Below are 18,550 nucleotides of genomic sequence, written 5' to 3'. Positions count from 1 at the left end.
GGCCAACTGTGGAACAGACCATCAATTGCTCATATGCAAGTTCACGTTGAAACTGAAGAAAATTAGAACAAGTCCACGAGAGCCAAAGTACGACCTTGAGTATATCCCAACTGAATTTAGAGACCATCTCAAGAATAGATTTGACACGTTGAACACTAATGGCCAAAGACTGGACTAGTTGTGGAATGACATCAAGGATATCATACATGAGGAAAGCAAGAAGTCATTAAAAAGACAGGAAGGAAAGAAAAGACCAAAATGGATGTCAGAAGAGACTCTGAAACTTGCTCTTGAATGTCAGGTAGCTAAAGCAAAAGGAAGAAATGAAGAAGTAAAAGAACGGAACAGAAGATTTCAAAGGGTGGCTTGAGAAGACAGAGTAAAGTATTATAATGACATGGAAAGAGCTGGAGATAGAAAACCGAAAGGGAGGAACACTTTTGGTATTCCTCAAGCTGAAAGAACTGAAGAAAAAATCCAAGCCTCGAGCTGCAATAGTGAAGGATTCTATGGGGAAAATATTAAATGATGCAGGAAGCATCAGAAGATGGAAGGAATACAAAGTCATTATACCAAAAAGGATTGGTTGACGTTCAGCCATTTCAAGAGGTAACATATGATCAGGAACCGATGGTACTGAAGGAAGAAGTCCAAGCTGCACTGAAGGCATTGGTGAAGAACAAGGCTTCAGGAATTGATGGAATATCAATTGAGATGTTTCAACAAATGGATGCAGCACTGGAAGTACTCATTCGTCTATGCCAAGAAATTTGGAAGACAGCTACGTGGCCAACCGACCGGAAGAGATCCATGTTTATGCCTATTCCCAAAAAAGGTGAGCCGACCGAATGTGGAAATTATCGAACAATATCATTAAAATCATACGCAAGTAAGATTTTGCTGAAGATCATTCAAAAGTGGCTACAGCAGTATATCAACAGGGAACTGCCAGAAATTCAGGCCAGATTCAGAAGAGGATGTGGAACCAGGGATATCATTGCTAAGTCAGATGGATGCTGGCTGAAAGCAGAGAATATCAGAAAGATGTTTACCTGTGTTTTATTGACTATGCAAAGGCATTCAACTCTGTGGATCATAACATATTACGGATAACATTGCAGAGAATGGGAATTCCAGAACACTTAATTGTGCTCTTGAGGAACCTGTACGTAGATCAAGAGGCAGTTGTTCACACAGAACAAGGAGATACCGCATGGTTTAAAGTCAGGAAGGGTGCACATCAGAGTTGCATCCTTTCTCCGTATCTATTCAATCTGTATGCTGAGCAAATAATCCAAGAGGCTGCACTATATGAAGAAGAAAGGGGCATCAGGATTGGAGGAAGACTCATTAAAACCTGCGGTATGCAGATGATACAACCTTGCTTGCTGAAAGTAAAGAGGACTTGAAGCACTTACTGATGAAGATCAAAGACCACAGCCTTCAGTATGGATTGTACCTCAACATAAAGAAAACAAAAATCCTCACAACTGGGCCAATAAACAACATCATGATAACTGGAGAAAAGACTGAAGTTGTCAAGGATTTCATTTTACTTGGATCCACAATCAACGACCACGGAAGCAGCAGTCAAGAAATCAAAAGACGCATTGCGTTGGGCAAATCTGCTGTGAAAGATCTCTTTAAAGTGTTGAAAAGCCAAGATATCACCTTGAAGCCTAAGGTGCACCTGACCCAAGACATGGTATTTTCAGTCACATCCTATGCATGCGAAAGCTGGACAGTGAATAAGGAAGACCGAAGAAGAATTTACACCTTTGAATTGTGGTGTTAGTGAAGAGTATTGAATATACCATGGACTGCCAAAAGAATAAACAAATCTGTCTTGGAAGAAGTACAACCAGAATGCTCCTTAGAAGGAAAGATGGCGAGACCATGTCTTCCATTCTTTGGACATGTTTTCAGGAGGGATCAGTCCCTGGAGAAGGATATCATGCTTGGTAAAGTACAGGGTCAGCGAAAAAGAGGAAGACCCTCAACAAGATGGATTGACACAGTGGCTGCAACAATGAGCTCAAGCATAACAATAATTGTGAGCATGGTGCAGGACCGGGCAGTGTTTCATTCCTTGGTGCATAGGGTCGCTATGAGTAGGAACCGACTTGATGGCGCCTGACAACAATAACAACATGTAACCGCCATCCAGATCAAGATATAGAACATTTCTAGCACCCCAGAAACCTTCCTCATATCTCTTTTCAGTAAATATCCCCCTGACCTCTATCATCATACATTAGTTGTACTTGTTTTTAATCTTCATATATAGATGGAAGCATACAGTGAATGACTTCTTTTGCTCAGCGTTGTATCTGAGATTCATCCGTGTTGTCATCTGTGTTGTTGTTGCCGTCAAGTCGGCTCCGACTCACAGCGACCCTATGTACTACAGAACAAAACATTGCCCAGTCCTGTGACATCCTCACAGTCGTTGCTATGCTTGAGCCCATTGTTATAGCCACTGTGTCAGTCCATCTCGTTGAGGGTCTTCTTCTTTTTTGCTGACCCTGTACTTTACCAAGCATGATTTCCTTTTCCAGGGACTGATTCCTCCTGATAATATGTCCAAAGTATGTAAGACGTAGTCTCGCCATCTGTCATAGTCATCTAGTGCTGCTGTTACAGAAATACCACAAGTGGATGACTTTAACAGAGAAGTTTATTCTCTTATGGTCCAGTAGGCTACAAGTCCAAATTCAGGGCGTCAGCTCCAGGGGAGTGCTTTCTGTGTCGGCTCTGGAGGAAGGTCCGTGTCATCAATCTTCCCTTGGTCTGGGAGCTTCTCTGCGCAGGAACCTCAGGTCCAAAGGATGCACTCTGCTCCCGGCACTGTTTTCTTGGTGTTATGAGGTTCCCATGTGTCTCTGCTCGCTTCTCTCTTTTATATCTCAAAAGAGATTGGCTTAAGACACTTCTATAGCTCATCAGTATAACCTCGTGATAGTGATAGAATTTGCAACACATAAGGAAGTCACATACAATTTCATCATAGTGATAGAATTTACAACACATAAGGAAATCACATTAGATTACAAAATGGTACACAGTCATATAATCCTGGGAATCATGACCTAGCTAAGTTGACAGATATTTTAGGGGGACATAATTCAATCCATGATACCATCCTTGCTTCTAAGAGCATTCAGGTTATACTTCTTCCATGACAGATTTGTTCGTTCTTTTGGCAGCCCATGGTATATTCAATATTCTTTGCCAACACTACAATTCAAAGGTGTCAATTCTTCCTTGGTCTTCCTCATTCATTTTCCAGCTTTCGCATGCATAGGATGTGACTGAAAATACCATGCCTTGGGTCAGGCGCACCTTAGTCTTCACGGTGACATCTTTGCTTTTCAACACTTTAAAGAGATCTTTCACAGCAGATTTGCCCAACGCAATGCGTCTTTTGATTTCTTGACTGCTGCTTCCGTGGTCGTTGATTGTGGATCCAAGTAAAATGAAATCCTTGACAACTTCAGTCTTTTCTCCAGTTATCATGATGTTGTTTATTGGCCCAGTTGTGAGGATTTTTGTTTTCTTTATGTTGAGGTACAATCCATACTGAAGGCTGTGGTCTTTGATCTTCATCAGTAAGTGCTTCAAGTCCTCTTTACTTTCAGCAAGCAAGGTTGTATCATCTGCATACCGCAGGTTTTAATGAGTCTTCCTCCAATCCTGATGCCCCTTTCTTCTTCATATAGTGCAGCCTCTTGGATTATTTGCTCAGCATACAGATTGAATAGATACGGAGAAAGGATGCAACTCTGATGTGCACCCTTCCTGACTTTAAACCATGCGGTATCTCCTTGTTCTGTGTGAACAACTGCCTCTTGATCTACGTACAGGTTCCTCAAGAGCACAATTAAGTGTTCTGGAATTCCCATTCTCTGCAATGTTATCCGTAATATGTTATGATCCACAGAGTTGAATGCCTTTGCATAGTCAATAAAACACAGGTAAACATCTTTCTGATATTCTCTGCTTTCAGCCAGCATCCATCTGACTTAGCAATGATATCCCTGGTTCCACATCCTCTTCTGAATCTGGCCTGAATTTCTGGCAGTTCCCTGTTGATATACTGCTGTAGCCGCTTTTGAATGCTCTTTAGCAAAATCTTACTTGCGTATGATTTTAATGATATTGTTCGATAATTTCCACATTCGGTTGGATCACCTTTCTGGGGAATAGGCATAAATATGGATCTCTTCCAGTCAGTTGGCCACATAGCTGTCTTCCAAATTTCTTGGCATAGACAAGTGAGCACTTCCAGTGTTGCATCCGTTTGTTGAAACATCTCAATTGATATTCTGTCAGTTGCTTGTTTTTAACAATGCTTTGGTGCAGCTTGGACTTCTTCCTTCAGTACTGTCGGTTCCCAATTATATGCTACCTCTTGAAATGGTTGAACGGCAACCAATTCTTTTTGGTATAATGACTCTGTATTCCTTCTGTCTTCGTTTGATGCTTCCTGCATCATTTAATATTTTCCCCATAGAATCCTTCACTGTTGCAACTCAAGGCTCGAATTTTTTCTTCAGTTAAAAAATTAATGTTTTCAATTAATTGATGATGTTGTCATGTAGCATCAATTAACTCTTTTTCATTGCTGTATAGTATTCCATTGTATGAATATACCACAATTTATATATCCATTCTAGTATTAACAGATATTTGGGTTTTGGGTTTTGGCTCTTACGAACAAAGTTGCTGTGAACATTCTTGTGTTTTAATGAACATAAGCATTTGTTAGGTATATATCCAGGAGTGAAATTTCTGAGTCATACATATGTTCAGCTTTAGAAGGTAATACCAAACAGTCTTTCAGAATGGTTGTATCAATTTACATTTACACCAGAAATGTATGAGAGTTACCAGTTGCTTCACAACCTTCCAAACACTTGATATTGTTGGTCCTTTTAATTTTGGCCACTTTTGTAGGGGTATAGTAGTATAAAAGTCCCTGGGTGGCGCAAATGGTTAAGCACTCAACTTCTAACCAAAAAGTTGGCAGTTCAAACTCACTCAGAAATAACTCAGAAGAAAGGCCTGGCAATCTACTTCTGAAAGGCCACAACCTTGAAAACTGTGTGGAGTACAGTTCTACCCTGCATGGTGTTGCCATGAGTCAGAATTGACTCGACAGCAACTGTCAGGTTTGGATTTTTTTTTTTTTAATAGTAGTATCATATTGTGGTTTTTATTTATATTTTTCCTGAAGTACTCTTCCATATGTTTATTGGCCATTTGAATATCCTTTTTGTGAAGAAAATTTGTTCAAGTCTTTTGTCTACTTTTAAAATTGGACTGTGTGTCTTACTGATTTATAGGATTTCTATATTCTAGATACAAGTCCTTGTTGGAGACATATATTAATATTTATTTAATTTTTAACATTTATGTTGCTTGCCTTTCATTCTTTTAATGAAGTTTTTGATGAATGAAACTTGTTAATTTTAATGAAGTCCAGCTTATTAACATTTTCTTCTATGGTTAGTGCTTTTTGTGTCCTGTTTAAAAAATCTTCATCCATCTTACGATCATGAAGATATTATATTTTTTTCTATAAGAATGGCATGATGGTGGAGGAATCCAATTTCCTTTAACTTCACAAGGGGGAGAGAAAGTCGTTATCAGCATCTACAGCTCAAGGCTGATTCCTGTGAGGCAGAGGTTAAGCATACCTCCTCTCACCAGCCCTTTTTACCATTTCTGACACCAGCCCCCACGGCTCTCTCTACTTCTCTGCTGGGTTCAATAATTCATGCAGTGTCCACAAAGAACTTACAGACCGTACTCACAGTTACGAGGTTTATTATGGAAGTAACAGGTTCAGGAATGCTGAAGATACAGTACTTTGATCAGGACAGCCTCTTCTTAGCTGTGCCACAGGCAGACCTCTCTAGCCCTCCGCCCCCCTAGGGGCCTCTTGGGCCTGCCTGGCCTCTGCCCTGCTCAGGCAAGTATTACAAAGCTCTTTTAGTTCTGCCAGTAAGTGCCCAAGACACCCAACTCCACCAGTAAGCCTCAGCCTAAAGTCACTCAGCTGTAGCTCTGTAGCTTGACAAACCTAGCTCCACCAAGTACCCGGAGGCACCGTACTCCTCCAGCAGGCCTCCTGCCTGAAGGCACTCAGCTTCCCCACTCCATGGGCGGGGAAGCCCAGCACACCGTCTCCTGCTGGTCTCCTGGTTCTGCTGCCTCTGCTGCCACCATTTCTCTGCTGCTGCTTCTTGCCATCTTGCTGTCTTCAGTGTTACAGCTCTCTCTGTCTCCTGGGTCTAGAGGGTCTCAGCACAGGGATCCCAGGTCCAATAGATGTGCTGTGCTCCTGCCTTTTCTTCTTTGTGGTAGTCAAGTCCCCTCTGCTCTGGGATTGACTGCTCTTTTAAGCCTAACAGGATGGCAAAACTGACCAATCCCCTCGTTAGTGTTCCATACACCTTGTTTGCATGCTGCCACCCCCACAAGTGTGGAGTGCATTTTATTTACATTATTAGCAAGCTAATCCAATCTCCTTGGTGGACCACAAGTACCTCATTTGTATGGTCCTCGCTCAGTCATTTGGTGGGAGTTACAAAGACTGTGTAGAAGGGCCGTATTAAGTAATTCACTGCACCACATTTCATAAACACTTTATTTAAATAAACCTTCCACATTTAGGTCTGTGACCCATCATAAACTAATTTTTATGTGGTGTGAGGTAAGGGCCAAGGCTCTTTTTTTTTTCCCCCCTTCCCCAAATGCAGATATTTAATTGATCTAGCATCATCTACTGAAAAGATCAGCCTTTACCCATAGAGTTACAGTGATATCTTTGTTTAAAAACTACTAACTGTATATCTTTCTGGAGTCTGTTTTTTTAGTCATTTTGTTATATCCATACCATGCTGACTTAATTGCTATAACTTAAAATTAAATTGTCTAATTTTTTCTTCTTTGAGATTATCTTGTCTATTCTAGGTTCTTTGCATTTGTATACCTTTTAGAACTTTCCAGGTTTCACAAAAACCCCCGCCGGGATTTTGATCTTCAGCTCTATTTGGGGAAAATTGACATCTTAACAGTATTGAGTCTCTCAATCAATAAACATGGTATATCTCTCCATTTATTTAGATCTTTAATTTCAGCAATGTTTTGTTTTTAGTGTAGTGGTCTTGACATCTTTTATTAGATTTAGGCCTAGCATTTGCTTTTTATGGTGCTATAGAAAATGGTTATTTTAATTTTATTTTCTAATTGTTCTAGTACAAAGAAATAAAATTGATTTTTTGGAAAATTGGCCTTGCTAAATTTACTTAATAATGCCAGTAGTTATTTGGAGATTCTTTTGAATTTTCTGTGTGCACAGGCATAAAATGAAAAATGGCAGTTTTACTTTTTCCTTTTCAAAATTTGTATCTTTTGTTTCTTTTTCTTGCTTTATTGGCCAGACTAGAACCTCTAGTACAATGTTGAAGAGAAGTGATCAGAGTGGAAATTTAAAAAATATTGACCTTGTATTATGCTATGCTCCTGTTATATTAACTTATTCTACTAGTTATTTTGGAAGGAGAAGGAAAAGAAGAAATTCCCTAGGATTTTCTACATACACAATCATGTTGTCTACAAATAGAATTTTTTTCTTCTTTCTTTCCAATCTTTATGCCAAACTTCCATCTACCATTTCACTTTAGCCTTTCTGTAGTATAGGTTTACAAATGATGAATTCTCAACAGCTTTTATTCATCTGAAAATGTCTTTACTTCACCTTTGTTTTTGAAGGATGTTTTTACTGGATGGAGAATTCTAAGAGCCCTGGTGGTGCAGTGGTTAAGAGGTATGACTGCTAACCAGTTCAAATCCACCAGCCACTCCTTGGACACCCTGTGGGGTGGTTCTTCTCTGTCCTACAGGGTCGCTGATGTCTTTATTTCACCTTTGTTTTTGAAGTATATTTTTACTGGATATAAAATTCTAAGTAGCACCCCACACCCTAGAACTTTAGAAGTATTCTATTGACTGCTGACTTCTATTGTTTCTGACAAGAAGCTTCTGATAAGCTTCATTCTTATTTTTGTTTCCCTCTGTGTTTGATGTGTTATTTCTTCTGGCTTCCTTTAAGATTTTTTTTTTTTTTTTTTATCTTTAGTTTTCAGCACATTTACTGTGATGTGCCTGGTTGTATTCTTCTTTATGCTTGCCTTGTTTGGGGTTCATACAGTTTGAATTCATGTGTTTTGTTTTTCCAATTTTGGGAAGTTGTCCAGCCAGTATTTCATCACAAAATGCTTCTGCCCCATTGCCTCTTTTCTCTCATTCTGAGACTCTGTTTACATGTATGTTAGACCTTTTTGCCATGTCCCACATGTCTCTTTCATTTTTACTTGTATTTTTCATCCTTTTATCTCTGTGCATCAGATGACTTTATATTAATCTGTCTTCTAGTTCACTAATCTGATATTAAATTCATCTATTGATTCCTTAAGTCTCCTGTTTTATTTTCCAATCCTAAAATTTCCATTTGATTTTTTTTTTTTAATGAATTCTAGGTCTCTGCTGAACTCCATTTTTTAATTTTCTTGAACATATCAAAATCCTCGTTTCATAATACCTACATCTGAATCACCTCTGAGTCTATTTCTATTGTCTTTTTTTTTTCTTCCTGGTTTTCAGTCAGTTCTGTTTTGTTTTGACTTTTGATTTATAAATTTTTATCGGATGCTGGACATTGTGGATAAAAATTTTTAGATGTTATCTTCTGGGTGATGTTATCTTCCTTCAGAGGGGGCGGAGTTTTCTACAGGCAGGCAGATAATACCACTACATTATATTGATCCTGTTGAGGGGGTTGGTTTTACGCTTTATTGTTGTTGTTAGGTGCCGTGGAGTCAATATTTGACTCGCGGTGAGCCCATGTGACAGAGTAGAACTGCCCCATAGGGCTTTCTAGGCTATAATCTTTACAGGAGCAGATCACCAGGTCTTTTCCCATGGAGCCTCTGGGTAGGTTCTAACTGCTAGCCTTTTGGTTAGCAGCTGAGTGCTTAACAGCTCTGCCACCAGGGAATCCTGTTAGGCTTTATTCAAAAACCAAACCAAACCTGTTGCCAATCAAGTCAATTCCGACCCCCGTAGGGCAGAATAGAACTGTCCTGTAGGATTTCCAAGGAGTGGCTGGTGGATTCGAACTGCTGCCTTTTGGTTAGCAGCCATAGATCTTAACCGCTGTGCCACCAGGGCTTTATTAGGGCTGGTCTGTTTGGATTTGCCCTTTCTTCTAGGAAGTGGTCTTTTCTCCTGGGATATGGTTCTTACTGTTAGGACATGGCCTTCCTGGAGTCTCAACTGAAAGTCGAAGTCTTTACCAAGGCCCCTCTACCTTTGCTGAGCTTATATTTCAACTTCTCTCTACTTAGCACTGCATAGTTATTAAAATCTCTTAAGCTTTTCAGCTGCTGCTTTTCTAGTAGGTTTTTTTTTTTTTTTTTGGAGGACTTCTAAAAAGCAGCTTTATTCAGGTATAATTGATGTACAGTATACCACATATTTAAAGTGTGCCATTTGATAAGTTTAACACGTGTCCCCCAAAAATAAGTGTTGTAAATTCTACTATACCTTTTTTTGTGTGTGATTTAGATGAAGGTTTACAGGGAAATTAGTTCAATAGTTTATATACAAATTGTTCTGTGACGTTGGTTACAATCTCCGCAATGTGTCAGCACTCTCCCCATTACCACTCTGAGTTTCCTATTTCCATTCATCCAGTTTTCCTACCCCTTCCTGCCTCCTCATCTTTGCTTTTAGGCAGATGTTGCCCTTTTGGTCTCATATAGATGATTTTTCTAAGGAGCACTTTCCTCACAGGTGTTGCTGTTTATTTTATAGGCCTGTCTATTATTTGGCTGAAAGGTGATCTCCAGGATTGTCTTCATTTCTAAGTTAGAAGGGTGTCTAAGGGCCATAGTCTCGAGGGTTCCTCCAGTCTTTCTCAGACCAGTAAATCTAGCCTTTTTTATGAATTTGTATTTTGTTCTACATTTTTTTCCCACTGTAACAGAGAACTTCTATTGTGATCCTGGTCAGAGTGGTCTGCTAGGTTTTTTGGAGTCTCTCATTCTGTAGATGTGCAGTTTTGGAGCCAACCAGTGACTTGGGGAGAAAGACAATTGTATGCAAATTTTGGGGTTCATTTTTCTCTGTGATTCCCTCCTTTCTAAAATGTGCCGCTTGAGTTCCAGCTACTTTGGTATCCCAGAACTCCTAACTCTGTCTTCTTAGCCTAGTAAACTGCTGTCTTCTGCTTGGCCTCTGTTTTTCCACTACTGTGTCCTGGAAAGTGCCCTCAGGGTTGTTATTGTTGTTAGATGCCGTCAAGTTGGCTCCGACTCATGACAACTTTATGGATAACAGAATGGTAAAACACAGGTAAACATCTTTCTGGTATTTTCTGCTTTTGGCCAAGATCCCTCTGGTATCAGCAGTGATATCCCTCATTCCATGTCCTCTTCTGAATCCTGCTTGAACTTCTGACAGTTCTTTGTCATGCTGCAGCCAGGCCTGTTTCTTTGTTAGCTGCTGTCAAGTCAGTCCCCAATTCATAGTGACCCCATGTGCAACAGAATGAAACACTGCCCAGTCCTGTACCATCCCCATGACTGGTTTTGGATTGGGCTGTTGTGATTGATAGGGTTTTCATTGCTGATTTTCAGAAGTAGATTGCCAGGCCTTTCTTCTTAGTCCATCTTAGTCTGAAGCTCCAGTGAAATCTGTTCAGCATCATAGCAACATGCACGCCTCCACTGACAGACAGATGGTGGCTGCACATGAGACACATTGACCAGGAATCAAACTGAGTCTGACCCATGTAAGGCAAGAATTCTACCACTGAACCATTACTGCCCCCTGCAGCCAAGTCTAGCAGAATAGAAATGAAGACTTGTCCCAGGAGAAAGCATAGAGGTGGTATCTATCAGAAGAGTGGAAAGCAAAACAATATATGGAGGAATGGATGGTGGAAACCAGTGTTGGCCCTCTGAAGGAACCTTGAGGCTGAGCTGTCTTGTTATTCATGAACAATTATCACATTTAAAAAGAACTAATTTTTAAATCAGACATCAATTCATATTGTGTTTTAGGAATCTGTAAACAGAAGAAACCCATTCATCTGGAACTGGAGGATTCCTTTGCATCAGATACTAAAATGAAAGAACCACTGTTAGATAGTGAATGTGACAAGGTGATGGCTCCACAGCTGCGGCAGCTAGATGAAATTAAGACAGAACCCGACAATGATCAAGTAAATATTTTGTCTCGTTTTCTTTGTTCTAGAGCACCATTCAGTTGTATATTTTAGTTATGCAAATGCTAGTTTATTGGTTAAAATATGTAAATCCTTATCTTCCCCAAAGCAGTTGATTAAATAATACAGTATATATAGAGTTAAGTACCATAATGAATATATGCAAGAAAAGGATTTGAGAGAATGGGCTATTTAAAATTGGGCTTTTGAAGAGGTAGAGGATTGCTTAGAATGTTGTGGTACCAGCTGAGATGAACATATTTTTGTTTTCATTTTTCTTAACTTGAAACAAAACAAGTAATGTTTTATGGTACTACCTCTATCAAGTACTAGAGTAAATTTAAAAAAAATTTTTTTTTAACATTTTTCAGGCGTACAACTCAGTGATAGCAGTTACACACTCTCCTCACTTTTTGACATGATTCCAAAGACCAGGTTGTTATGTGAAAATTGGCATTAAGCAAAAATGGAGGATGACCACATGGGATCACAAAATGGAGGATGACTACATCATTATATAACTGCCAAATTACATCATTACATAACTGCCAAATTATATCATTAAATAACCACCAAACCACTGAGAATCATGGTCCAGCCAAGTTGACACATAACCTTAACCATCAAAGCCAGCATTACTCTTGCCTCGCGCTTCAGCATTTGTTACTGCCAAGTGTATGTAGTTAATGTGCAAAATAGATAGTAGATTTTTTACTATTGTCGTAAATGCAAAATGTTGGATAACGAGATAGTTGATAAGTGAGGAGAAGGTGTACATTAATCATGTTGTGCAACCATCACCCATAATTGTTGTCAAATTTCCTATCACCATAAACAGAAACTCACTGCTTCTTAAATAGTGACTCCTTATTTTCCCTTCCCTCCTGCTCTTGGTAACCACTTGGCTAACCACTTAACCAAATAAACTTTGTTCTCTTATACATCTGCCTATTCTTGTTATTTCACATAAGTGAGATCGTACAGTATTTGTCCTTTTACAATTGATTTATTTCATTCAGCATAACGTTTTCAAGGTTCGTCCATGTGGTAGCATATATCAGGACTTCATTTCTTTTTATGGCTACATAGTATTCTATTCTGAGCCCTGGTGTTCTATTGTGTGTATGTACTACATTTTGTTTATCCATTCATCTATTGATGAACATTTAGGTTGTTTCTACCTTTTTGCTGTTGTGAATAGTGCTGCAGTGAACATTGGTGTGCATGTGTCTGTTTTTGTCACTGCTTTCAAGTCTCCTGGGTATATACTTAGGAGTGGAATAGCTGGGTCATGTGGTAGTTCTATGTTTAACTTTTTGAGGAACCACCAAACCTTTCCACAGCAGCTGTACCATTTTACATTCCTACCAGGAGTGGATAAGGGTTCCAATTTCTCCACATCCTCGCCAGCATTTGTTATTTCTCTTTTTTTTACCTTAGCCATCCTGTTGTTGTTGTGTCTATCCAGTTGATTCTAACTCATAGCAACCCTATAGATAGCCATCATAGTAAAAGTGAAATGGTATTTCATTGTGGTTTGGGTTTGCATCTCTAATGACTTTGAGCATCTTTTTAGGTGCTTGTTGGCCATTTGAATATTCTCTTTGGAGAAATGTCTGTTTAAGTCATTTGCCCATTTTTTAATGGTTTTTTTTTTTTTTTGTCTTTTTGTTAAGTTGTAAAAGTTTTATATATATTTTGGATATTAGGCCCTTTTCAGATATATGGTTCCCAAAAATTTTCTCCCAATGTATATGTTATCTTTTCACTTTTTGATAAAATCCTTTGATGAACAAAAAGGCTTTGATTTTTATGAGGTCCAATTTATCTATTTTGTCTTTTACTGTTTATGTTTTTGTTATCATATTTTATAATCCATTGTTAAAAACTAGGTCCTGTCTAGCTCAGTTGGCATAACACAGTTTATAAAGACAATGTTCTACATTCTACCTTGGTGAGTAGCGTCTGGGGTCTTAAAAGCCTGTGAGCAGCCATCTAAGCTACTCCACTGGTCTCATCCCTTCGGGAGCAAAGGAGAATGAAGAGAGCAGAATACAAGGAAAAGATTAGTCCAAAGGACTAATTGTCCACAGCTACCAAGGCCTCTACCAGACTGAGTCCAGTACAGCTAGATAGTGCCCAGCTACCACCACTGACTGCTCTGACCAGGATCACAACAGAGGTTTCTGGACAGAGCTGGAGAAGGATGTAGAGCAAAATTCTAACTCACAAAAAAAAAGACCAGATTTACTGGCCTAAAGGAGACTGGAGAAACCCCGAGAGTATGGCCCCCAGACACCCCTTTAGCTCAGTGGTGAAGTAATCTCCGAGGTTCACCTTTCAGCCTGGGAGTGGACAGCCCCATCAAACCAAATGGGACTAATGAGTCACAGCAGTCCAGGGACAAGGGTCAGAAGGCAGAAGGGGACAAGGAAACTGGTGATAGGGAACCCAAGGTTGAGTAAGGATAGTGTTGATGTGTTGTGAGGTTATTAACCATTGTCATAGGGCAACATGTGTACTAACTGTTAAATGAGAAACTATTTTGTTCTGTAAGCCTTCATCTAAAGTGAGAATAGCAGCACAACTGGAAGAGCATAGTCAATGTCACTGAACTGTGCCTGTAGAAATTTTTGAAATGGTGTATCTTTGGCTACGTACATTTTCACCAAAAAAAAAAAGGTCAAGAAGGGAGAGGGTTGACATGTTGTGGGCTTGTTAACCAATGTCATAAAACAATATGTGTACTGCTGTTTCATGAGAAACTATTTGTTCTGTAAGCCTTCACCTGAAGTACAATTAAAAAAAGAAAAAAAAAAAGCTAGGTCCTGCAGCCATGCCTGTATATTTTCTTTAAGAATTTTATAGTTTTAGTTTTCACATTTAGGTCCTTGATCTATTTGTAACTGGTTGTTGTATATGGTGTGAGGCATGGATCCTGCTTCATTCTTCTGCATGTGGAAATCCAATATTCCCAGTACTGTTTCTTGAAGAGTACATTTTGAATTATTGAAACTTTTCTTTATGATTTTTTTTAATCCAAATTAGTTTTATACTTAAATATTATTAAACTCTTTTAGACATATCACATGTTAAAGGACCTATAAAGGATAAGCAGACTCAGGCTGTGAGTATTTTGTAGTAGGGCCAGATTTCGTTGGAGTATTTGTATATACACCAGCTGAAATTTTTAATGAAATAAAAATAAATCAGACAATTTAGTTTTAATTTATTTCTAGTATTCTGTTTTAAAAATAAAGTAGATCAGTATTAAGTAGAGTATGACTCCCATTGGTTGGTGAGTCGTCAGTCTACTTCTAAATGTATGGCTTGGAATGTTATCCATCTAGGAAATAGCTGTGACTTTCTCAAACCATGGTCATTCAAGGATGTAGATCAAGTTTAGATATGGTGGCCATAAGATTGCCTGCTACTCTGAAAAATCCTCTTTTGTAAGGATCCTGCAGCCCAACCTAAAAATTTGTGTGTTGAAGGCCTTAAGAACACAATTAGCTACTAATGATTAGAACAAGGAGAGAAAATAGGTGTTGTTGAGCATTTCTTCTCTCTATTGGTAGTGGCTACTGAGGGACTGTGTTGATAAAGATTCTGAGTTCACATCTGTGTGCAAGAGAAAATAATGTAGTGATTGGTGTTATCAGCCAAGGACACCAAAAACGGAATTGCTTACCTATTTACCATGGTTCATTCAGTTCAATTCACTAAACAAATTAGAGCAAAGTTTATCACTTTCTATTGAATGACTGATTGTCTTAAATACATTGTATTCATTGTTTTCAACTCTCTTTTTAGGAATATTTTCAAGCCCAGCAGCCCAAAATTCAGGAGAGCGACCTGAAAATGAGCACTACATTTTCAGACAGTGGTAACAGAATTGTTTTAGCTAATCATATTTATTCTGGCTGATATATTCTACTTTTTTTAGAATCCCAATGAATATTACATTGTTTGTGTTGGATATATTACATTGTTTGTGTTGGATTTCATGTCCGGATGAATTACTTCTAAAAGAAAGTAAAAGAATGCATACTTAATTTTATGTAAATACTAATTTTTCCATTTGTGTTTTGTTTTTATAGCTTCACAGTTGACTACAGGCATTCAGCTTTCTCTGGCATCATCTGGCATGAACAAAATGCTTCCTTCAGTTTCAACTACAGCTATTCAGATTTCCTGTTCTGGTTGTAAAAGAATTCTTCAGAAGGGGCAAACTGCTTATCAGAGGAAAGGGTCTACTCAGCTTTTTTGCTCCACAGTGTGCATCACTGAATACATTGCATCTGCCAGTTCACCGGCTCCACCCAAGAGAACTTGCTCAAACTGCTCCAAGTATATAATTCTAAATTATGCCCCCTTTTATTTCCCTACCTAGATCTTGTTCAGAGTCTTGGATGTAATTTTCTACATTTTCGTTTTTCTGAAAAAGTGTCACCTTGGTTTGGTGAAAAGAAGCTGCTTTTGCTTTCAGTTCCTCTAACAGATTCTTCAGAAGAAACTTTTCTAATAGTTGAGAAGTTTTCAGAAATTAACGTATGATGAGTTCTGTTTCTCCTCAACTTTACGTAATGTGACTTCCAAAACATATTTCTTGTTCTTTTCAGTTGAAATTCTCTATACGTGGAATGAATGTATGTCCATTCTATTTTATCATTCAACTAATAGGCAACAGCTACTCAAAAATTAATCATCTAACTCTTATTTTGGAACTTCCAAGGTATAAATAATATGTTTCTCTTGTAATGGTAAATGAAGTTATTTAATTCCTTTAAAAAATTGAATAGTCATAGATAAACGTGTATGTATGTATGTATACTCTTTTAAAGATTTCTGTAACAGGTCTTTTTTCTAACTTTTTTACATATGTAAGGTAGTTTAGATGCAGAGAAAGGAAGTAGTGACTCCACTTAAGTTCATAATGAATTATCAACATGGTTAGGATCCAAACACCAGGTCATTATGCAGAAATCAGCATTATGTGAAAATGGAGAATAACCACATCAGATCACAAAATGGAGGATGACTACATCATTACATAACTGCCAGATTATATCATTACATAAATGCGAAGCCACTGAGAATCATGGCCCACCCAAGATGACACATAACCGTCACAGCCAGTGTTACTCTTGCGTCGCACCTCTGCGTTCATTAATGGCTGACATACGTCATTAATGTGTAAAATAGTTGGAGAGTAGATTTTTTACTATTGTCTTAAACGCGAAATGTCAGATAATGAGGTAGTGAGGAGTAGGCATAGTGAAAAAATGTCCAGAACTTCTACTTCTACCCTGAGATGTATATAGGCTTTAAAAGTCCTATGGTAATATAATTCTGGGTTGTTAGTACTCACTGAATGCTAATGGTAATGCTAAACTTAAATTTTCCTTCTAAATATAATGAATTCCTTTAAAATAATGTCTAGGAATCTGATTGCCATAATTGGAATCTTGCTTTGTCCGCTTGCTGTTACATTGTGTGGATCCCTGAGCAGCTATATCAGCATCATCTAGGAGCTTGTTAGAAATCCAGAATCTCAGGTCTCACCCTGGTGAATAAGAATCTGCATTTTAACGAGATCCTCGGGCAACTCATGTACATGCTAAAGTTTGAGAAGCATTGAAAACTTCTTTGTTTCTTAGTAGTCCCATCTATTTTGTTAAATGTTCGTAAGAATTATGAGAATTAAATAATATATTTAAGTGACTAGAACAATATTGGCAAATAATAAGGACTGAATAAATGTTAACTATCACTGTTATTCTCTTAACAAACTCACAAACCCTTTTTATGGGGAGTTTCAGCTTCTCATTAGGCTGCTGCTTCAGGTGTTATCCATTGCTTCAAGTCTTACCCTGCTGAACTCTCCTCACCTTTCTCTTTTGCTTTCTCAACCCTTTGATACTATACTATGTCTTTTCTCTTTTTTGCTATGGGCTGTATGGCACCCTCATTACTTCAGCCTGCTTTCTCTCTCTGCAGAATCATAAGATTGGAAGGGATTGTAGAGATCATGCAGTCCAAACCTTTTCTTTTGGTTTGGAGGAAACTGAGGCCCTGAGAAGTTAAGGTATTGCACTGCTATGCTCAGAGTTTTCCCTGTACATATCCCAAACAGATTGAAAAAGGCTGAAGCAGGGAAGACTTGGTTTGTAAACTCTTTTGTAGGCACAAAAATAGAAGTCAAGTTTTATCTCTGGAATAAAATTCTTTTTGATAAAAAGTACTATTTTATAGGTTGCTTAAAGGATGGTAGTAATACTTAGGCTGTGAGACAACATCCACTGTTAAAAGTAACTTGTACTTTTTTCAAAACTTTTTTTTTTTAATTCCACATTCATTAGCCTCTGGTATTAATCTCTAGTTCTCAAGATTTTAGTTAATTTTCAATTATTGTTGGAGTTTCTTTTATAGCAACGATTTAAAATCTGTTTTGGGTTAATGAAGTTTTCATTCTGTTTCATAAGCCAAATGAAAGATTGCCTTGAGGATGACATTTTAAATGTTGTTAAAAAGGTGGGTTTTTTTCTGAGAGAGGTGTATTCAAGAAGTGTCATTTCTGAATTTTAGTATCCCGATTGGAACGAACACAGGTCTAGTTGAGGCCAAAATAGGCCCAGCCACTAAAACTCTAACACTTGGTTTATTTGTAGGCCAGTTGTTCAGACCTGTACTCAAAGTTTGCTTAAGCTAATTTTGGGTACTTCTAAGAAGATTGATTTTTTAGTTTTTTGTTTATAAGACCTTAGTAGATTAGAAGCCAGCAATCTAGCATGCTTACAGCAGTATTTCTTCCCCCACCCCCGCTTCTTATCTGGCTAGTTTCTTTGTATCTTACAATTCTGCCCAAATATCTTTACCGCTTATCTACTTCCATACCATTCCTCCCTCCCGCTTTACCAAGGCATTAATCATAATATAGTAATGTTTTTTAAATGTTTGTATTGCCCCGTTAGACTGTATGCCTCTTGACATTAGAGGCCAGTTTATAGTCATCTTTATATCCTCAAAGCCTAATGCTGCCTGGTACAGAGTGAATTCTAGAACAGTTTTTTTCAAACGAAGTACAGGTACAGCACAACTCAAGCACTGTGGATAAAGCTATATATTTTTTAAATTTATTTTGTTGTTGTTGTTGAGAATATACACAGCAAAACATACACCAATTTAAGAGTTTCCACATGTACAATTCAGAGAAATAGATTACATTCTTCGAATTGTGCTACAGTCTCACCC

At 38.2% G+C, this 18,550-nt stretch overlaps 1 protein-coding gene across 2 annotated transcripts in view; it reads left to right on the top strand.

Annotated features, from left to right (window-relative positions):
* Positions 1 to 18,550, top strand: part of ZMYM1 (zinc finger MYM-type containing 1) — a 35,652-nt gene that overhangs the window by 5,361 nt on the left and 11,741 nt on the right. The window contains exons 2-4 of one of the 2 annotated variants that reach the window (XM_023727253.1): positions 11,133 to 11,293; positions 15,110 to 15,182; positions 15,397 to 15,646. In XM_023727253.1, coding sequence (XP_023583021.1) covers positions 11,198 to 11,293; positions 15,110 to 15,182; positions 15,397 to 15,646 — 419 coding nt within the window. In that variant the 5' untranslated portion in view covers positions 11,133 to 11,197. Of the gene's footprint in view, positions 1 to 11,132; positions 11,294 to 15,109; positions 15,183 to 15,396; positions 15,647 to 18,550 lie in introns of those variants that run through there. The other variant, XM_023727254.1, reaches the window with a different exon arrangement.

Source organism: Trichechus manatus, unplaced genomic scaffold, assembly GCF_000243295.1.
Source record: "Trichechus manatus latirostris isolate Lorelei unplaced genomic scaffold, TriManLat1.0 scaffold00015, whole genome shotgun sequence".
Lineage (NCBI taxonomy): Eukaryota > Metazoa > Chordata > Mammalia > Sirenia > Trichechidae > Trichechus > Trichechus manatus.
The sequence above is the reverse complement of the archived record's forward strand: the minus strand, read 5'-3'. Positions and strand labels throughout refer to the sequence as shown.